The sequence below is a fragment of the Echiichthys vipera genome (genome assembly GCF_963691815.1).
Source record: "Echiichthys vipera genome assembly, chromosome: X".
In the NCBI taxonomy this organism is placed as follows: Eukaryota; Metazoa; Chordata; class Actinopteri; order Perciformes; family Trachinidae; genus Echiichthys; species Echiichthys vipera.
The window spans coordinates 47,274,665-47,297,690 of record NC_139825.1 but is presented as its reverse complement, the minus strand read 5'-3'; the positions used below and the strand labels follow the sequence as shown (position 1 = coordinate 47,297,690).

General features: G+C 44.8%; 1 protein-coding gene across 1 annotated transcript in view; it reads left to right on the top strand.

The window, feature by feature from the left end:
* Positions 1 to 212: 212 nt before the first annotated feature.
* The window catches only part of ptprt (protein tyrosine phosphatase receptor type T), a gene marked incomplete at its 3' end in the record, with an annotated part of 451,455 nt that continues 428,641 nt past the window's right edge, over positions 213 to 23,026 (top strand). Inside the window, exon 1 of the mRNA XM_083939813.1 lies at positions 213 to 311. Within this exon, the coding sequence (XP_083795939.1) occupies positions 224 to 311 (88 nt within the window). The 5' untranslated portion in view covers positions 213 to 223. The remainder of the gene's footprint in view (positions 312 to 23,026) is intronic.

Below are 23,026 nucleotides of genomic sequence, written 5' to 3'. Positions count from 1 at the left end.
GAGAGGAGAGGAGAGGAAAGGAGAGAGCTTCTGTGTCATTGCCTCCAACTTCTCTCTTTGCGTATACTTGTGTCTCTCTGTCTCCTCCGTGTCCACCAATGCGAGGACTGCACTTCTGTCCTCACTCTTATCACCCCTGCTGTCCCGAAGTGAAGCCAGTCTAAGGACCGCACGAGAGTATGTAAAGTAACCCGCGCGACTGAGAAGAAAAAGAAGACAAGAAATGGATAAACGGAGTTATTCTCTCGTTTCGCCTGCAGCTTTCATCTACTTTGCGCTTTTGGGATTTACTGCCGGACAATTCTTTCCAGGTAAAGCGAACTATTGCATTAGTGGATTTTTAAAAAACTGTCATATTCTCTGTGTTTTCAGGCGTTTTGATGATTTCTTTTTTAGCCCGGATCGTTAATAGATGTTACGGCATCGAGGTGGCACAATACAAAGTGGACATGCACGTCGATTTGTGCGTTTCAGCGTGCAACTGCATGTGTTATTTTGTTGATTGTTGTGATTTTAAATAAACCCTTGAGTCAGTTTTGGGCATATTTTCAGCTGTGACATCGATTATATTGCTTACCTGTGCGTGCGCGCACAAAATGCCATGAGATAAAAATGCCATACATTGTTTGATTGTGGTAATAAACAAGTGGTTTATGGATGGTAATATAACTAATTTTGCTGATGATAGTGATAGTTGTGTGACAGCTCGCCTGCACATATGATGTGCGCACTGGTTTGGTGTAAAGGTTTGGACTTTTCGGGAGGTTTTGCTCCGTGAAGCCCCCTTTACGCGTGGGCTGTTTGCTGTTAACAACATCCAAGTAACGCATTAATACTTGGATGTTGTTGTTTTTTAAGTCGGGTACATTTGTCTGTGAACTCGATGGGTGTCTGGAAGCGCGCGGGTCGGTGCGTCTTGACTCAGTCTGAGCGCAAAGCGGCGAACTGTCTATTAAAAGGTTCCTCTCATGTATTTGCTATGTTTAGATTTATATTTCGTGTGGATCCGTAAACACACACGAACATAATTTTACCACAATATAGTGGGATAACGTTTACACAAATAACTGACCTGACATCTGACTGCATCTCTGCACGGCGGTCGGGACTCAGGAGCCAAAACTCCTCTGGCACTTGTTACGCGCCGGAGAGGTTTGAAGAGTTTACGGGTTCGCAGGTTTGTTCCAGCCTTGAAGCAGAGGTTATTCTTATGATCAATCAACAGAAACTGAAGCGTTAAAGAGGAATAAAACGACCCACGCGCCGGATTAACAGAAGTTTGCTCCCGCATATCCAGCTCTCACCATGTTTCATTCATTGATAAAACACAAATGTCCAAAATTTAATTTGCGCTTATATAGAAGTTGAAACATGTAGCCTACACAGTTTATTATAAAGCCAGAATAAAAGCACCTTGTGTCACTTTAACTCTGTGATTATAATCTAATATTTCGCCTCATCCATCAGTTAAAACTGTCTTCTCCGTCTGCTTTTAAAATACCACGATAAAAGACACACACCAGAGGTCTGAGTGTGCCTCGTGCTGTAACTCCGTAAAGTAGCAAGACCCAATTTTCACGAGTTCATTCTCTTTAAATCAGTTTTGTTTGCAGCAGCCGCCTGTCGGCTCTGTGTCTGCCCCAGCTCTCGACACCTATTGCTTGGTATTCATGACTTGTAAGGCTGCAAAAAAAAGGGTATATCAAGGGAAGACTAGCTCCAAACACTGAGTCCTCCTTCTCTCTCTCTCTGTCTGTCTCTGGCTCCGGCCAGTAGCGCAGCGGAGCAGCCGTCTCTGTCTCCGTGCGTAATGGTGCAGCGGAGGAAACCTCTACATCCCGCGCGTTTGGTGAATTAAAACGTAAACATTGGGTCATATATAAATGCGCGAATGTCGGATTCAAACCCTAAAACACACGGTTTTTATGTTCTTATTGATATCAGCAGAAGCGGAGTCGAGCCAACTTTTTTAAACCAACATTTAAGAGAAATGAAACGGGAGCTGCTCCTCTCTGTAGGCTCACAGTAAATATTACAGCCCCGTCTGCTCATGAGGATGTGGTCGCTTCTGACTTAATATTCAGTCTTTATTTTGTTTTACAAGTTGGACTTTTGTGTCTTATGTGCCGGGATATGTGTGTGTGTGCGGTCTCATCCTGACATCCACTGTACCATGACTTGCACTTAACCGGTTTTAATTGGGCGTGTGCGAGTCTGTGTGTGTGCACTGTGCGCGAGTACGTGTGTGTTTGAGAGAGAGAGAGAGAGAGAGAGAGAGAGAGAGGGGAGACACACACACAGACACACAGACACACACACACACACACACACACACACAGAGAGAGAGAGAGAGAGAGAGAGAGAGAGAGAGCTGAGGGATATCTCGTTGGCTGTTGTTTGCTCATATGCCATTGGGGGGCGATATTGGTACATCAGATCTAGTCCCACACACACACATACACACACACACACACACACACACACACACATACACACACACACACACACACACACACACACACACACACTTTATCACGTTTTAATAATCTTTCTTTTCATTCCAATTGCAGCTGCTTGGTTTTGTTTTTTAGAAGAAGGGAAAAGTGCAGAAACCCATTCAGTGTTAATGATAATAGACTAAGAGCCAGTGATGAAGAAAATGATCTCATCCTGAGTCTGTCATTTGCCGTCTTGTAGAAGTTGTAATTGCTCTCTCATCCGTCCTCATACAGGAGGTCTCGGGCGTGCGGTCGCCCGGACAAACAGCTCAATTTTCAGATCATGTAGCTCACGACCGTCATCACTCTCACTGAAGAGCAAGAAAGGGCATCTGTGTTGACAGTGGCGGATTAAGGTTGTCATGGGCCCCTAGGCTACTGTTTGTTCGGGGCCCCCCATCTTATTAACCATGTTTTATCAGACACCCCCCCCCCCCGCCCTCGGCTAGAACAGAAGAAGAGTCCGCAACCTTTTAAAATCCTGTCAATTTAGGAGTTTCCTTTAGTAGATCTTGGTCCCGCTGCTCTCTCTCTAGGTCGTCCTCAGACGAGCCGTCCATCGTTGTCTCCAGTCGTCCCGATTCTCCTCTTTCCAGTCCGCTGGTACTCTGGGCTCCTGCATCCCTCTTGAGTACGTCCACGTATGTTAGTGTGGGACGTCCTCTTGACCGGCGCCCGCGTGTCGTGTCGGTTCCCACAGCCCCAGCTTGCTGGCTGATAGTTCTGGGTGTCTTTGGCAGTGCCCTGCAAGTCTCATTCTCCTTACAGCGATCTTTCCACTCACCCTTTATTCCCTCATACAGGATCATGTTGGTTACATGTGCATTCTTGCTGATGTGAAGCACTGCTCTTTCAGTTATCACATTTCCTTTCTGACATTTTGACGCTTTACTGTGTAGTAACAGTGAGTGATGTATCATTTGGCGACCTTAAGAACCCGGGCACGTGACGGCAGCTGATTGGGTAAATGTGTGCCATATCTATCCAATCAGTGACTTATTTTTTAAATGTTTCTACACACACACAGGGCCTTAAGCAGAAACTCTCTTATATTTCTTATAAACCGCATTTTCACACAGGTCGGTGTTAACGGCCAAAAATGCCCAAAAACCCTTAGAGATGCCACCAGAAAAGGGCTGTAAGTTAAATTGATGTATTAAAATAAAAGTGATTTTCACATTATATATATATCGATGAGAATTATCTAAATTACATTATATGATATCCATGTATTTTTTTATGTTCCTCAGATTTAAAACTAATGTTTCTTTGCGTTGGTTTAATAATTTTCAGACTGAAAACACTTTTGAAATCTTCTCTTACCTCAGAGAAGAGCAAAACATTTTTTGTGAATCCCAAAAATCAACAGGAACTAACAAAACAACAACACACCGTTGCTACAAAGAGAAGAAAGAAAGAGTAAATGTGTCTGTAAATCGCTCCTGCGTGAGGCCTAATTTCATTTTTACTCTCTAAAGACTAAGAGAACATATCATAAACATGTTAAACTATTAATTTAAAGAAGCCGTACTCCACATTATTCTGTGTGTGTGTGTGTGTGTGTGCGTGTGTGTGTGTGTGTGTGTGTGTGTGTGTGTGTGTGTATGTGTGTGTGTGTGTGTGTGTGTGTGTTTACTATGATGCGATATTCCAGCAGCTTGTTAGTTTAGCAAGTAAGTTAGTAAGTGTGTGTGTGTCTGTAAGTGTGTGTGTGTCTGTAAGTGTGTGTGTGTGTCTGTAAGTGTGTGTGTGTGTCTGTGAGTGTGTGTGTGTTTTTGTCTGTGTTTGTAAGTGTGTGTGTGTGTCTGTAAGTGTGTGTGTGTGTGTGTGTGTGTGTGTGTGTGTCTGTGAGTTTGTTAGTTTAGCTTAGCATATGGTCTGGAAACAGAGGGAAGCAGCTGGATTGGCTTAGTGAGAATAAAAAAGTTAAATTATATTTGATCCATTGCTTTAACCACACCCGAGGTTAAATAATATACTTTAAAAAATATCATTTAGGTCATTTTGGAAAAAGCATTAACAAATGATCTATTTTTTAATTTTGAAAAGACGACTTTCTTCTTCTTCTTCTTGTGATTTGAGTAAAGTTACCCCTAAAAACGCTTCATTCTTTAGTTTACAACTGCTTTAAGGTCAACAAAGCAAAGGCATGTGTTACCCAAGGCTGTCTTTTTCATCTTGTGTGTGTGTGTGTGTGTGTGTGTGTGTGTGTGTGTGTGTGTGTGTGTGTGTGTGTGTGTGTGTGTGTGTGTGTGTGTGTGTGTGTGTGTGTGTGTGTTGGGTGCAGCTGTGCTCCTCATCCATGCCTTTGAGCTCCAGTGGTCGCTAATTGTTGAACATCCGGTCGGATCTAGAGGTGACGACTAGGGAGTGAAGCTATGTGTGTGTGTGCGTGTGTGTGTGTGTGTGTGTGTGTGTGTGTGTGTGTGTGTGTGTGTGTGTGTGTGTGCTTTTCAGGGAAACCATTTCACGATTTATATTCCCCTTAATTAGATTTCTTTGGCAACGAGGACAGAAGGGGAAAGAGTACAAAAAGGAGAAAGAGATCACTTTGTCTCTCGGCTTCTCCTTGACTCGTTCGCCCGGTGTATTGACATGATGGAGGGACGCAGAGAAGGCGTTGGCTTTGATCAAATCAACTGCCTACAATCCCCCAATTATAGAACCGTTTATGTGATTAGTGTGTGTGTGTGTGTGTGTGTGTGTGTGTGTGTGTGTGTTGTGCTTCATATGACTGTGACACAGAGAGAGACAGTGTCATACAAACAGAGGAGTGTGGAAAGGTAAAGGTGAGGAGGGTAAGGGCGAAGAAAGGGAAACTTTTAATTGGGAGAGAGGAGGAGAAGAGGAGAAGGAAAGGACACGGGACGGAAAGGAGGGTGTGGAGGATGGTGTGGAGAGGTGAGAGGAGGAGGAAATGAAAAAAGATGGGAGGAGAGAGAAGGATGTAGGGTAGGAGAGGAGTGCAGACGTGAAGGAGGGATTGGATAAACAAGGAGAAGGAAAAGGGAGAAATATAGGAGACAAGGATGAAGGGAAGGAGAGAGAAAGAGAAGACAGGAGAGGAGGAGATTGAAGGCAAACAGAAGGTGAAAGGACAAGACTGGAAAGAGAGATGGTCTTGTCGTCCCTTCCCTCGTTCATCACTCCTGTCTAGACGAGCTGAGGAGGAGGAGGAGGAGGAGAAGACACAAAAAAAGCAGAAGGAGGAGCAAAGGACAAGTGGTTGAGGGAAATGACAAAGACCTCGGATGACAGGAGGTCAAAAAAAGAGAAAATATGAGACTAAGTTGATTATGTCTCTTTGTTATCGACTGTCTGAGTGGCTATAACTGTTTCCTCTGCTCTGTGTGTGTGTGTGTGTGTGTGTGTGTGCGCATAAGAGAGAGCGTTACGACAGGATGTCTGTCACCTCATGCCCCGCACTGTTTAGTATTCTGTCCATCCTCCTTCAGTGTGTGTGTGTGTGTGTCCGCCTAATCCTAGGCACTTATTCTATTGGCCTGACTAACTGACAGCCTAATAGCAGGACATGCTGAGTGCTGTGGCGTCGTGTGTGTAAGTGTGTGTGTGTGAGGGAGAGAGAGAGAGAGAGAGAGAGAGAGAGAGAGATGCATTGAATGAATGCTTAAGTGGGCAGAGGAAAGTGAGACCACTCCGTGCAGTCAATGATATGCATGTAGAGAGAAATAAGTATGTTTGTGCACGGGTGTGTGAGGTGTGGTATTCATGCCTGGTTACACCTGGAAGTGGCACTGAGAAATGCCCCCGTGAGGTATAAGTAGTGCTGGAAGCATGCGGACAAAGCGACATCTTGTACAGGTAGTTGGCGAGCCGCGGTTGTTGGCATGCGGACCAGGAACACACTAACTAACCGGGAACGTGCTGACGCCGGTCAGCCACAACAGCCTCCCAAGCTGACTTGGTTGCGAGGCCTCTCACCGGGTCTTAGTGATGCCAGTGAAAGGTGTCAGTACACCCGAGTAGAAGTGCTTACTGCGCGGTCAAACAGCTCCTCCCTCTTCACCTCCTCTATGTCAGAGTCACACACACACTTCACGCAGCAGGTGTGTGGAGGTGAGAGAGTAATAAGTGTTTGATCTTCTCCTCTCGTACGTATTGTGTTTACTACCAAGGTGAGCACTAGAAAGGCCTCTGTAGCAGGGTTTATATTCACTTTTTCTTGTTAAAAACACCCATTAACTGAGAACATTTAATTATTTTAGTACATTTTTCACCACACAGAATAAAACCTGCCCCTACAGCACCCTTTTTCTCTCCTTGTTTGCTAACTGCTAGTTAGCTTACTTGATCCTTTACCTGGTAATAGATAACAACGTTTATTCAGACATGTTTTTGTACCATCCACCCAAGACCTAGCCTAGCCGAGTAACATACAATGGCACCCGCAAGATCAGGATGGTCTCGCAAGCTCCATTGTTTTACACGCAGAGGCTGAGAGTTTGCTAAGCAACCGACCCAATCCCCGATGTTCTTGAGGGGTCGAAGTGTGACGCAACGAGAAGCGACTGTTCAGTGTAAACAACATGACGGCTTCCACGGATGAGATCAGCTGCTCGGTAATGGTTTTTTCTCTTGGTTCCTTGAGTTGGAATATGGACCAGGCACCTGAAATTGTGCCTTTTATCTGTAAATGTGCGTTACACAAATCTGATTGGTTGGTTTGGCCACCTCTTACCAAAAGCTATTATTATAGATTGTTTTGTTTTGCCCCCTCTGATCGTCCATTCCCTGAAAGAGCAGCAATATAAAGACATATTTCTGTTGATTGCCCGTAGGTGTGAATGTTTGTCTGTCTCTGTTCGTCTCTATGTGTCCTGTGATAGACTGGCGTCCTGTCCAGGGTGTACCCCGCCTCACGCCCGAGCCGGGATTGGCTCCAGCCCTCCGCGACCCCGACCCCGGGATAAGCGGTTGAAGATGAATGAATGAAAGTGCTAATTAGCGTCAACATTTATCAACTGTGTGACAGATTTACTTTACCTCTGTTAGCTCCATGTTTTTAATTTATTTTGGTCAGCAATGTTCATCTTCATCTTCTTCAGCCTCTTGTCCCTGTCGGGGTCGGTGGAGCCGATCCCAGCTGACATCGGGCGTGAGGCGGGGTCCACCCTGGACAGGACGCCAGTCTATCACAGGGCACATAGAGACAAACAGAGACAGACAACCATTCACACCTACGGGTGATTTAGAGTCATCAATGAACCGAACACCTGCACGTCTTTGGATTGTGGGAGGAAACCGGAGAACCCGGAGAAAACCCACGCAGACACGGGGACAACATGCAAACTCCACACAGAAAGGCCCCAGCCTGGGATACGAACCTGTAACCTTCTCGCTGTGAGGCGACAGTGCTAACCACTACATCACCGTGTCGTTGTTATAAAATAATGTTATGACTGTTGTGTAAAGGTGAATCAATGTGAACCTGCACCACTGTTTTAGCTCGATGTACTTAATAGATGACAATGTCATCTGCAAATGAGGGTACTTAAGATACGATAAACCTTTCATTGATCCCTTGAAGGGGGCATTCAGTTGTTAAAGCAGCACAATACAGCAATAGTACGATAAATAGAGAAAGTAAATAAAGAAATCATAAGATGCAGCTTATATAAAGAAACAGAACTAAAATAAGAATAGAATAAAAACATATGGAGACGAAAATCGCGTGTGGGAAAAGAGCAGAAACAACATTTAAGATAAAAGTTATCACTGACAAAACACATTATATTGCTCCCCCTATGCTCTGATTGAAGTGCTATTTGTCTGGAAGCTTCTGGACTGTTTATTAAAGGTATTACGTAAAATAAATAAATAAAATACTCAAAGTTATTTCCCTGCAGGAGCGAAACAGTGCTGAGTTCTTCAGTGATGGGATATGGCTCCAGAGTGACAGTTCTGTCTGCCAAGGGGATATTTGACAGTTGAAAACTGAATGAGATACTATGAGCAGTGAACGATAACACGGCTTTGAAATGCACATCTAATGGAAAGACAAGGAAAATTGATATTTAGTGGCCCTGAGGGCGAATTTGCACGATGCATCAACAGAGCGAGCAGAGCACACACGACTCAGTGGAAACAAATGTGCAGCTGTAGCCATTAACGCACAAGCATTCGACCATTATTACTACGGATAATTCTTTCTTAAATGGTCTGAGCATATTTGGTGAAGAGAGTGTAATGTTTAAAATGCAAATAATATATGCAAATCTATTCTACGAGTACACAGACTGATGTAATGCATCTTATGTGCTGTTTGTAGACCCATTAAACCCCGAATACAAACTTTAAAAATCATTTAATTTAACATTTCAACAAGAGTTGGTTCAGATGACTAGTTATGTTTTAAAGTAGGAATATGGAGACTTTATTTTTTTATTAAGATTATTTTTTGTGGCAGTTTTCAAGTCTCATCCCGCAAATAGGGAAATTCAATTTTCACTGTATTTTTTTTTTTCATGTTACACACACAGGCCTGAGATACACACACATGCACAGACAGGACCTATATACATGCAATCAATGGAGAGATGTTAGAGCGAGGGGGCTGCCAGTGATCGGCACCCCGAGCAGTTTGGGGTTTGGTGCCCAGGAGATGAACTGGCACCTCTCAAGCCACCAGTCCACAGTCCTTTCATGGTCCACACAGCGACCCTCCAGTTCCCAGCCAAGTCACCTATTGACTGAGCTACTGCCGCCCCCAACAAACTTATTGCCCGAACAGGGACTTGAACCCTGGACCCTCAGATTAAGAGTCTGATGCTCTGCCGTCTGAGCTACCCAGGCTCCACCTTATTTTATGGGATGGACACTAAATGGAGTAAGAGAGAGAGGGGGAGACATGCAGCAAAGGGATGCAGGTCGGAGCGAAACCCGTGGCTGCTGCCTCGAGGATCTTCAGCCTCTTTATACGGGGCGACTGCTCGAACCACTGTACCACCGGCCGCCCTGACACTTTATTTTTTAATGCTACGACACAAAACTTGATTTCCATACTAAAGTTCATAACTGCATGATAGCATAGAGGCAACATGTTCTCTATCTTTGCAGCTTGGGTGTCTGCTTGGATCATCTTCAGACGTAATTCCCTTCCTTTCCTCTTAATTCAGTAGAGACCAACAAATCAGTTGATTTGGCTTTGAACATCTTTATTAAAGGCACAGTAATGTTCCGACATTAAAGCAAAAGAACATCTAATCCAATATTTCAAAACAGGAAAAGTCAGAAACACTGGGCCCACGCTTCTGTTCAGCAGTAATAGCCTAAATAAAAGATATGCGTGGTTCACAACACTTTCATTGTAACAAGGGTGACACAGCTGGGGCCCCTCTGTGTGGAGTTTGCATGTTCTCCCCGTGTCTGCGTGGGTTTTCTCCGGGCACTCCGGTTTCCTTATTATGACAATGACAGCAACTATGGTGGCAAACATGATCAATTATGAGTAGCGGCAATAGCATCTACGATACAGCGAGACATACCACTGGTGATGTTTTTATGGTTACAAAACTTTATAGTTTATTCTTCAAATGGATCTCCATTGTTCCGCTCTGTCGAAGGAATCAACCCTCTGGCCCAGAAGCACCGTAATCCTCAGTTTCAGAACGGCGCTTGTGTATGTCCATGTGTTATCTACTGTTGTGATCCGCTACAAGCGTCAGGATGCAGTAGAAGTATCAGTCTTACTGCTGACGGTAGTACGTTTTTTTCTGTATTTTCTTAACAAAAGGGTACGAAAATAGCTCTTTGCGCCGACTTCCTCGGTAGTGTTCAAGTAGAACAGAGTTCTGGTGTCTGGTTAAAATGATGTCTGAATGAACGGTCTTGTATTTTTGGTATTTTTCCATAATAAATCAAATATCCACGTTGGTCCCTGCCTTCCAGCCTTTTCTGATGCCACCACTGATGATTTTGCATTTCTGACATGGCTAACAACATGGCTTCCCTCATAGCAAGTAAAAAAAACAAAACCAGGAGAAGGTAGCTATTATTTCTCCCTCGTTGAGTTTTTCTCCATCTGCCCTCGCTCTGTCCTCCACCTTGTCCTCCTCTCTTGTTGGTCTTTGCATCTCGATAACAACATTTACTCCCGACATTATAACAGCTTCTAGCTAGCTTCCTCACTTATACCTTTATATGTGTGTCATTTCGGGGCATTTGTTGAATAGGTATGAGCAAAGAATGGGCATGATGGGTCGTTCTGGTTGTTCTTTTGCAGCTTTTGTGGAAAGCTAGACAAAGAAATCTGTCTAGAAGTTAAAAGGTTGGGATTTAGAGTAAGTTGGGAACATTAGCATGGCTTTCAGTTTATTACAAAGAGGGCACATGCTCAGTCAACCTCTCTCTAGTTGTATGAAGGTTAAATTGCTTTCTCAAACTGCAAAACAAATTTGGAGACAAAGCTAGACGTGATTGAGCTGATTAGAGCGTCGGAGGTGTAAAGCACACACAGTGCCGCACATTGAAAACTACCTTTCTTCCAATTTATATAACTGCTGATTAATGCAAGAGGTCTTAACGAAGCTTAACGCGGTTTTTGAAGTAATTAATCCATATTTAATAGAAGATGTTAGGTGAGTGAGGCTGTTTAGTCGGCTGAATCAACAAGCTTGGGAGGACAGGGAGTTAATATGGAGAGGATGGATGGCAGAGGATATGAGACAAAAGTGTGGGTGAAGGGGGAAGGTAATAAGAAACAGAGTTATGGAGTTTAGCTGGAAGAGAAGGGAATGAAAAGATATTAGATAATATCCAAGCATTATTCACTGTATTCCCACAATTTAATTTATGTCACACTGTGTAGGAAGTCTTAGGGCGCACTCACACTGTCCTTCCGCACCGGGCCAAAACAGGTTTTTCGGCTCAAGCCTTGTTCGTTTGACCAGTGTGAGTGCAACTGCTCCGCGTCTAGCTGCCCGTCCACACCCCGTCTGAGAGAGGTGGGCTTTTGTAGAGCATGTTTGCACATGTACGAGCACGAGCACGAGGCCTACGGCGGTTCTGATGTCATTTCTGTGCGCCTGTTGGGACATAGAAAATAGAAGGAGGGACCATGCGCGGACATTTAACAACAACAACAATGGCGGCGAAAGGTTCACGTTGGTGTGATGCGGAGGTGGAGTGTTTACTGCAGATTTGGTCGATGAAAAGATTCAAAAACAGTCGACAAGACGCACAAAAACTCTGATGGATTGAGTAATCGAGTCAAGGGCATAAGAGGTGTAGACGAAAGGGAGTTATGATCGGGGAAAGTGATCGAAGATGACGAGAGAAGAGTTGTACTCTTCTGCACAGAACTACCGGAGGAAGGAGGATACACACAAAAAAAGTAATTAAAAGAGAATATAAAGGCGGGAGATGAGGAATTAATTAAGAAAGGAAGGAGAGAGACGACAAGAGCTCTGCATATGGAAGACGGAGTGCAAACATCATAATATTTGCCTGGCAGTTGGATTTTGCCTCATTTTTTTTACACACAGAGACAAAAACACACACAAGCCAATAATACACACACACACACACACACACACACACACACACACATACACACACACACACACCTGCCATTAATGGAGCAGTCTATAGGAGCCAACCATCTTCTGCACAATTGCACTCACTTGACTTAAACACTGCCAAGTGTACGCAACCGTGATCCAGCATCTGTTTGCCTTTTCTCTTTTCCTCACTCTTCGTTCCTTCTTGATGTGTGTCAATTCATCCATCAATCCATCCGTTCACCTTCTGATCATTCTGTCTGAACATCAACGCAACCACTCACCCTCACTTCCACCTGTTAACCAATCCATCTGCCTGTCAATCCACCCACATGCGATTTCATTATCTCATCAATCATGCATCCATCTGTCACTCACATAAAGTTGTTGTTTAGTAAAACAGTGAGAGGGAAAACACCACTTGTGTATGTGCTCATGTGCGTTTAGTGTGAGTGTGTGTGAGTGTGTGTGAGCTCCCATTGAATTCTGATTAACAGATAATTGACTCTATCATTGCCAGCTACAGGAAATGTAGCCTAGTTAAGTGAAACAGACCGACAGGTGGACGGACAGATAGACAGAAAAACCATTTTTCACGGCCTGTAAGCATGGCAGTGGCTGCTCTCCTTGTCACTCACAGAGAGGGGAGAGAGAAAGGAGGAGTGATGGAAGGAGATAAATAAGTGGGGGAGATTGAGAGGAAAAGAAGGAGGGAGAAGTGAAGTGATGACGAGGAGGCGGCGGGGAAGAGGTGAGAAACGGAGACAAGAGAGAGCGGGGAGAGTGAGAGTGATCAGCCGTGCAGGATAAAGGGCAGAAATGATAAATGATAGCAGAAAGAGTGGGGGAAAGGTGAGGAGAAGGAAGAAAGATTGTTGATTGTTGAGGAGGAGGTGTAGAAAGGAAATGTAGCAGATTAGAAAGTTTAAGAGCGGTGGCGGCTGCTGGTCTTTCGAGGAGGGGAAGCTCATTTTTCCGGCCTACATCATAAATGTGTTTGTTTATTTATATGTAAATTCTTCCCTTCGTTCCTTTTCAAGAACATTATCTGTGCCATTGTCGTACCAACTAGGCGTCTTTTCCAGGGACTTGACCAGTGTCCTCTCAATGGCAGCAGAGTTAGGTTCCTGAAACAGCCTTGGCCCAGCTGGAGCTGCTGCGCCAGGCTACTGTGAAGATTGACCACCTGTGAGTGTGAGTGTGAGAGACGGGGGGAGAAGCTCCGCAGCTGCCACTGATGGTTAGGGAAAGAAACCGTAGAGTGACAGAACAGACTCTCCAAACACAAAGCTAGTCATTTTTAACAAAGACAAAGTCTCTGGGGATCGGTAAAGTCTCCAGATCAGTTCAGAACAAAGGAATGAAAAACTTGGAAAATGCTCCGCTGGATGTTAATTCTTCAAGATTGCTGATTCACTCATTTAGCTGTCAATCAAAAAAGGATTCTGCCTCAGACAGCTCATCCAATCATCATGCAGAAGCCGAGCGTCCGGGCCATCTCACTGTCCCACAGACCCCCAGAGATGCTGAGCGTCCAATGGGCGGGACAAAGCCCAGCATTTATCCAATGACAGTCTAGTTTGACTGCAGTGGAACAACCCGCTCTACGCTTCCCCATTGAAGTCAGTAGAAGCGTCCGCTGTGTAAAGAGCTGTGGCGCTGTAGGGATGAAGGAGAAGGAAGTTGCACCGGTTACCTGTGATAAGGAGCTGATTCTGAACAAAGTTGAAGCTTTCTCGCGCATATTTAGTCAATGAAATGTACACACAGAAGCACATATGTCACCACTTTTTCTTTTTTGGTGACATTTTAGGGGACTCTGAGCCTCCCTTGCAGTCTTAGAGCAATGTGCGAGAGAGATAAGGAGACAAAAGCTGGTGATTTTACCAGTTTGAATAAATGCATCCACTCCAGAAACCCTCCTTTGTCACTTCCTACTCTGGGTCTTGAAATATGGAGGACACTTACTTCACACTTGCTGAAGTAAGTGTCCGATTCTGACTGATCTTCAAATTTAAGAGCGTCCAGCAGCAAGGAGGACAATGAATTATCAGTAAATGTACAGTGTAGGTTACAGTTTGCAGATAAACACAGCAGCTGCTCAGTGTTCCTGTTTCATCCCTCCCAGCTGCGGGACAAAAGTGAACGAAGAGTCTATTTACTGCTCTCAGGCTCTGACACAGACACAGACACAGACACAGACACAGCATGATCCGCTCCACCCAGGCTGCAAAACTTCTCGTTTACATGCATTAAACTAGACAGGCAAGTGAAAAACGCTTCCTAGACGCCTGAACTCTAGACATGGTAAAGATTTTCTGCCATATAGCTATTGCTCCGTCTCTATGGCCCGTTCGTGCCCCCTTTAGCTCTGGCTGTCTGACGTGAAACATGTCCATCCGCCGTGTCAGCACGGACACCAGACACCACACTCCAGTATGCAGAGAGTCTTCCCTGGCACAATTGACTTAATCAGCATTGTGTGAACCTGTTTGACAAGAGATTGAGGGCGCACTCACACTGTCCTTCCGCACCGGGCCAAAACAGGTTTTTCGGGTAAAGTCTAGTGCGTTTGACTAGTGTGAGTGCAACCGCTCTGCACCTAGGAGCGGCCAGCTGGCCGTCCACTGACTGTCTGAGAGAGGTGGGCTTTTGTAAAGCACGTTTGCACATGTACGAGCACGAGCGTGCGCACGTGTACGAGCAGTGAGGCCTACGGCGGTTCTGAGGTCATTTCCTGTGCGCCTGTTGGGACGTAGAAAAAAGAAGGAGGGACCATGCGCGGACATTTCAAACAATGGCGGTGAAAGGTTCACGTTGGTGTGATGTGGAGGTGGAGTGTTTACTGCAGATTTGGTCGATGAAAAGATTCAAAAACAGTCGACAAGACGCACAAAAACTCAGAGGTCTACGGAAAGATTTGGAAACAAAGCCACGCATCGCCATGACGTCATCAATGCGTGTGACGTGTTACGGCGTGATGACGTATAGGCAGCAAGAAGCATTCACCGAGGCCCAGGTAGTGTGAGTACAAACTGGCCTGGAGGGGGGGACAAGGACCCTAAAGCACGGGGCACGGGACGGACGCACCTGAATGCATCATTTACCACACTACATCCATAACTTGCAAGAATTAAAATAAATCAGTTTAATAAACCATGAAATTCTGTGAACGAGTCAATTAGATTGTTTTTAAGGCGATTCCTCTCGTGCTAATCTCTCATCTCATGTCTGAATAGAGCTACAGAGGCAGAGCCAGAGGCAGAGAGCTGCTGACAGACTCCAGGAAGAGAGATGAGATGATATATTCAATCCTCATTTTCTCTGTAAAGCACTTCTTGAAGCGCCTGTTTGTTACTAAACACGCTATAAATAAATTCACATCAACTTTGACTTAATAGAAAGCTGAAGAGCAAAAGGCATTTTGACTGTAAACAACACAAGAGTCTGTGATGCATATTTTTAGATGAAAGCTGTGCAGTAAAAGTCTTACCACCCAGAAAAGGAGAACAGACAGAGAGAAAGAGACAGACGTACTATACATTCATGGTGATTAAGTACTTTACGCTCCATTACAGTGTTCAAATCCTTTCCTACTGTCATTAAGTAGGACATATTCAGCATTCACTGCAGTTTTTAATGTTGTTTTCATTTAACAGACATTGCAAAAACACTACTGACAATTCAATTCAATTCAATTCAAAAAACTTTATTTGTCCCCGGGGGGCAATTCAGGGCACACAGAGCAGCAAAAATAACAACAGTGCAACTATACAAAACATTTTAACCTAACAACAAGGATAAAGTGTTAAAGAAGAATAAGTGTCAGGATGTAAGTGTGTTAGTGCAGGTTAGATACGGAGAACATCGTCGGCGTGAGATGTAGAAGGACATGCGTGTATCCGATGTAAGCAGACATGTGAACGGGTGTATATGATGTAAACATGCAGTAGACTGTTGAAACTCTTGAATATTTCCGTCTCTGTTTCCCACGTCCTCGTGTCTATCGCTGTTTGAGTTCTCGTATATAGTCCATTTCTCCCATTTTTGCTCTCCTTGCACCGCTTGTAGTCTCATACCAAATGTTGTCTACTCCATTGTGTATATCTCCTCAACAATTCCCATCCACTGATCCTGGTTAGGTGGGTCTACCTTACACCAAATTCTAGTTACCTTATTTTTCGGATAATAAGTCGCAGTTTTTTCCATAGTTTGGCCGCGGGTGCGACTTATACTCTGGAGCGACTTATGTGTGAAATTATTAACACATGCCTGGGCTATTATTTATGTCAGTCACGTAAGAGATTAGGCGTATATCAGCAATGGTCACACACACACGACAACCAATCAAAATTGGGCGGGGGCGGGTCATGGCAGAAGTGCGTTGTGAAAATAAAGATGCTAGCTGCTACTTCCGTACTGATGAGTTGGTGGAGTGTAAAGTGGGCTGGTTCAGGTCTGAGACGTGTAAAGTGGGCTGGTTCAGGTCTGAGACGTGTAAAGTGGGCTGGTTCAGGTCTGAGACGTGTAAAGTGTGCTGGTTCAGGTCTGAGACGTGTAAAGTGTGCTGGTTCAGGTCTGAGACGTGCTGGTTCAGGTCTGAGACGTGCTGGTTCAGGTCTACTGCTACTCCCGTCCCTCCGTGTCGAACAGGCTCACATACATGACGTCAGAACCGTCGTAGGCCTCGTGCTCGTACACGTGCGCACGCTCATGCTCGTACACGTGCAAACGCGCTCTACAAAAGCCCACCTCTCTCAGACGGGCCGTGGACGGCCAGCTGGCCTCAGTTATGTGCGGAGCGGTTGCACTCACACTGGTCAAAAGCACTAGGCTTTACCTGAAAAAACGGTTTTGGCCCGGTGCGGAAGGACAGTGTGAGTGCGCCGATATATATGTGTTTTTCCTACTTTATTCTGCATTTTCGGCTGGTGAGACTTTTACTCCGGAGCGACTTTTAAAGGTGAAAAATACGATATATGTCCTTCATCCAGGTCACACATGTACAGAGTCTCCCAGGTCATGGGGATGTTATATCCCAGTATCTTCTGCATGACATTGTGTACCATTCCCCAAAACCTTACAATTTTATGCTTCTAACTTCTTCTAACTCGCCACATTCTCAATGACAAGCCTGTGAATGTTCTCATTTGTCCAGGTCGTTGTCTAGATCACAAACTTAATATTTCACCCATTTTTCAGCTTTTAAGGAAGTGTAAAGACTAATTTGTCACGCAGTTGAGAAGAGTCGGCTATAGGTTTGCATTACAAAACGCTTCTCCCACTTCTCTCCACAATAGGCTGCACTGGCTTCTACTATCGCTGACGATAACCGCGGAGCAGATGCTGCATGAGACTTTGTTGATGGCTACCGCTGAGTTATGAATCATGACTAATTATGAATATACTCTAAGTCCTCCACAGTTGTATGCGGTGAGATAATGGTCCATTAAAACACTCTTAACATTCACGGACCCACATGAAACAGGTGCACGACCCATTTCAGCAGCACAAGTGGAGTTTGAAATAGTCTCATCATTTTAAAGCTCAGGCTCGAGCCCTAATTAACAGCAGAGATGCCGTCAACAGATTGGTGCTTCAAACTCTAAAACTTACATCTTCAGCTGCCAAAATGTCCCTCTTACTGTATACGCTAGTCCTGGCCTCTTTTTTTTAATTCAGGCGGAGAAATAAACGCCATGGAGCGATCAGGGTGGTGCGTTTGATGCCTCCACTGCTTTTACTCTTTAGTCTCGAGGCTTTATAACGACATGACGCTCTTTAATGTGAAGTGATAGCCAGACAACTGAAGAAGAATAAGTATAAGCAGGTACTAAGCTGTTTTTTTATTCCCTAACCTGACTTGTCAGATTGTTTCTCACACACAAAGATTCACTGAAGCAATGAAATTTAATCCGTCTTGAAACGCAGCATCGCGTTAGACACAATGACAACGTAAGAAAATGAAAAAGCTGTGATCAAAACCGCCATTGCTTGTGGGACAGTTATTTTCTCCGTGTGTCTGAGAATTTGGAGCTGAGTTTGGAAAAAAGATATAGACGTTTAAGAGCGCACTCACACTGTGCGTCCGTCCCGTGCCCCGTGCTTTAGGGTCCTTGTCCCCCCCTCCAGGCCCGTTTGTACTCACACTACCTGGGCCTCGCGCAAATGCTTCTTGCTGTCCATACGTCATCACGCCGTAACACATCACATGCATTGATGACGTCATGGCGATGCGTTGTTTTGTTTCCAGATCTTTCCGTAGACCTCTGAGTTTTTGTGCGTCTTGTCGACTGTTTTTGAATCTTTTCATCGACCAAATCTGCAGTAAACACTCCACCTCCGCATCACACCAACGTGAACCTTTCACCGCCATTGTTGTTTGTTGTTAAATGGTCCGTCTTTTTTTTAATTCTATGTCCGAACAGAAGCACATAAATGACGTGAGAGCCGTAGGCGTCGTGCTCGTGCTCGTACATGTGCAAACTCGCTCTACAAAAGCCCACCTCTCCCAAACGGGCCGTGGACGGCAAGCGTGCCGCAGCTAGGTGCAGAGCGGTTGCACTCACACTGGTCAAACGAACTAGGCTTTACCCGCAAAACCTGTTTTGGCCACCGTGTCGCCCAGCCCTTCATTATGCAGAACTGCTGAGCAAAGATCTTAATATGGATTGACTCCCTTTTGGAGCCAACCTCAAGTGGCCTTTTGAGGAACTGCAGTTTTTGGTCGAAAGCTTTTCACTTCATTAAAGTTTTAAATGACTTTTATAACTTTTCCTTAACAGCTGCAAAGCAAAAGAGGCTCCAACTGTCTGAGAGTCATTGACGTATTGTGACAAACTGTCAGTCTGCAGCCCAGAATAACATGACGGACAAAGGAGCAACAACACCAGAAGAACCGACCGCGTCGACTGTATCTGTAATTCACTTCAGATATTACCTATGACAAGAGAGCTGCCCTTTCACTTTCTACGGTTTAGAGAGGAGAGAGATAACAAGAGAGAGAAGAAAGGAAGGCGATGATAGAGAGAGAGAGAGAGAGAGAGAGAGAAAGAGAGAGAGAGAGAGAGAAAGAGTTAAAAAAGAGTGAAAGAGTGAAAGAGAAAGATTTACAATGCTTGTATTTCACATATGAATACTGCAGAAGACGGTAAAAGAAAGAAAATGGAGTGTAAAGAGGAGAAAGATGGAGATGCAGCTTTGGCACTGTGTGTGTGTGTGTGTGTGTGTGTGTGAGTGTGTGTGTGTGGGTCGATGGCAGGAGGAGGAGACAGCTCTGGGAAGGTAACAAGGCCCTTGTCTTATCCCTCTTGAGGTCCCATTAACCTTTGCTCAACAGTCACACAAAAGCACACACCCTCTCTCTTTTTACTGTCCCACTCAAACACACACACACACACACACACACACCATCATGTTCTCTTTTGTTCTCTCTCTCTCTCTCTCTCTCTCTCTCTTACACACACACACACATACATACGGACGCAGATACTATGTCTTAACTGAGGAGATTTAAGAGCTGGTTAATTGGTTGGCTGAGGCTAATTTTCTGTGGGAAGTTAATGCCACCGTCATGCATGACTCCCATAGGAGAGGGTCAGAGTTAGGCTGGCTTCAAGTGTGTGTGTGTGTGTGTGTGTGTGTGTGTGTGTCTGTGTGTGTGTGTGTGTGTGTGTGTGTGTGTGTGTGTGTGTGTGTGTGTGTGTGTGTGTGTGTGTGTGCATAATGTAGATGCAGCTCTTTTTTCGCTGTGTCCTCTAAAAGGACTGCTAAGTGTGCAAGCCCTTTGTATCAGCTATGTTTACATTAAAAAAAATCCGTACTCAGGTTTAGTTTGCTGTTATTCTCAAATCACAACTTTAACAAACAGTGTTGGAAAAAATGTCACTTCGTTAACAGGGAGTAAACTAGCATTAATCTACATTCTGCAGGAGCTTTCTGATAGTTTACTATAGCAAAAGTCTGCATCCTTGATATCTCTCACTAAGGGCGCACTCACACTGTCCTACGGCACCGCGCCCGGGGTTTAGGGTACTTGTCCCCCCTCCCTCTCCCCCCCGCGCCCCAGCCCCGTTTGTACTCACACTGCCTGGGCCTCGCGCAAATGCTTCTCGCTGTCCATACGTCATCATGCCGTAACACGTCACACGCATTGATCGCGTGTGCGTGGCTTTGTTTACAGATCTTTCCGTTGACCTCAGAGTTTTTCTGCGTCTTGTCGACTGTTTTTGAATCTTTTCATCGACCAAATCTGCAGTAAACACTCCACCTCCGCATCACACCAACGTGAACTTTTCACTGCCATTGTTGTTGTTGTTAAATGTCCGCGCATGGTCCCTCCTTCTTTTTTCTACGTCCCAACAGGCGCACATACCGCTACCGCCGTAGGGCTCGTGCTCGTGCTCGTGCTCGTACACGTGCGCACGCTCGTGCTCGTACATGTGCAAACGGCTCTACAAAAGCCCACCTCTTTCAAGAGGGCCCTGGACGGCCAGCTGTCCACAGTTATGCGCGGAACGGGTGCACTCACACTGCTTGAACGTACTAGGCTTTAGCCGAAAAAACGGTTTTTGCCCGGGACGGAGGGACAGTGTGAGTGCGCCCTAAGCTGTCTATGAGCAGAGGATGGGGGGGGGGGGGGGCGAAGGGGTCATGCACCATTTTAAACACAGGACTGGTATTGTGCTTGGATGAGTGCTGTGTGTGCTTTGTGCTGCACAGCACAATGATCAATGTTTTGCAGTGATGAGGAAATAGAAGCTACAGACTCAGGACTAAAGCTAAAGGTCAGCTGCCATGCTACAATATATCATATGTAGGCGCACGCAGAGGGTAGAGACAGATGAAAGCAGGTTGTGCAAAACCTTCAACTGTGGCCTATTTTTTAGTGACTATCTTTAGAAAAATGTGAAGACTTCCAGTCAGCTCCCAGTGTTTCAGTCTGGAGTTGTGCTTTGATCTGGCTCCTGCAACTTTCCCTCCTTGCGCGTTTCAGCCAAATGCCTCTCCCTGTAGGGTTCACAACTTTGTGAAACACAGTTGGACCGAGTTGCTGTCAGTGGATAGGCAAGAACTTTTCCTATATTTAAAACAAACTTTAGTTCCTGGAACTATAATTCTGACTTGTGCTTTCTGAAGAACTATTGTGGCTGCTAGGAGGGGTGTTCATGCTTCAAGCGGGAAGTAATTCTTTGTAAGCATGAGTCAACATTCACAGAGTCAGAGGAATCTGTTACTGATTGGCTGAAGGGGAGCGTACCTGTGTTCCCCGGGTCCTATGCTCCTTTGCACAGAAAGGGTTCTATGGGAAACATAGGGATGACCTAGGCTAAAGGCATTAGTTACCCCCCCCCACACACACACATATATATATATATATATACAGTACACGCTCAAGTCATCGTGTTTATGTCAGCTATTACAGCACAGCTGCAGATGCTGACAACATTTGACTCAATGGCCTCTTTTCACATTATCTTCATATCACACACACTAACACACACACACACACACACACACACACACACACACACACACACACACACACACACACACACAAACACACACACACACACACAGACAGACATCTCAATGTACACATGAACACATGAAAGCTAACCCTAACTGCTCCTAAAACCCTGTTTTGTAAAATGTTGAAATTCTGTTCACGCTGTTATTGTTGTTTTTACCATTTGTTGCTCTCGTTCCAACTGCCAACTGAGAGTGCATGCTACAGGTGTTATCAGTTATCATTATGGTTGACATCTGCTCAGATTGACATTACTTAAATTCAGGCATCAAAATGACACGGTTCAGGAAAAGATCATGGTTTGGGTTAAAATCAGTGCATCTGTTGTGTGATTAAGTTTTACTTTCACATGGGTTAACACAAAAAAACTGTGGTCTCCTGCGTAAAAGTCCAGTGTGTGTGATACAGACACTCAGAGGTGTCATATCAATGTTTCTTTGGTTTACAGAAATGTACGTCAACATCTTTTTTTGCGGCGACCAGGCTGGCTGGATCTACCTGAAGTCACCGAACCACAGTTTAAAGATACGCAGCCTTCGGGCAAATGAAATTGCTCCACACTCAACGCAGAAAATGTGGATTATAGTGTAAACAGTATATGACAACGAAGCTGCACCTTGTAGACTATATTGCACAGGAAACAGGGAGTGAAGCCTGTTAAAATAAGGACTTCTGTAGGCTCAAATTCAGGGTCAAATTTATACAAATGTGCACTAAAACGATACATGCTCTACAAACTTAAAGGAGTGAGATATCTGTCGTAGTCCTTACAAGAGTTCAAATCATGCAAAATAAAATAAGTGACACCTGTGGCAGTATACCTTTGTAGTCTCTGGTTGGCAAATATTAACACAACACGGACTGAATTAGTCTTACAACCTTTTATGCAGGATTGAATTCAAGTTTTGCGTTGAAAGGAGCCAGTTGAGGTGGTTCAGGATCATCTAGTAAGGATGAACCCTGGGCGCCTCCCTAGGGAGGTGTTCCAGGCACGTCCAGCTGGGAGGAGGCCTCGGGGAAGACCCAGGACCAGGTGGAGAGATTAGATCTCCACACTGGCCTGGGAACGCCTCAGGATCCCCCAGTTAGAGCTGGTTAATGTGGCCCGGGAAAGGGAAGTTTGGGGTCCCCTGCTAAAGCTGCTGCCCCCGCGACCCGACCCCGGAGAAGAGGCTGAAGATGAGATGAGATGAATTCAAGTATCTAAATGTCTTAAATCAGCTGCCTCATAAGAGATGGTTTGTTATTGCCCTGCAAAGATGGGATTCTGAATACTCCACTCCTTTTAACACCAATGGTTTAAATACAGACAGAATTAAGACATTTTCTGTTGTTAATAAGTCATCTTAGTTGAATTTCATCCATTTCAAATATCCGGGTTCTGTCAGCCTTGGTTTATTATTGTACCTGCTCACCTCTTAATACACAAAGAACATTAAAAACACAAACACTCAAATGCAGGTAAGCTGTAATGCAATCAG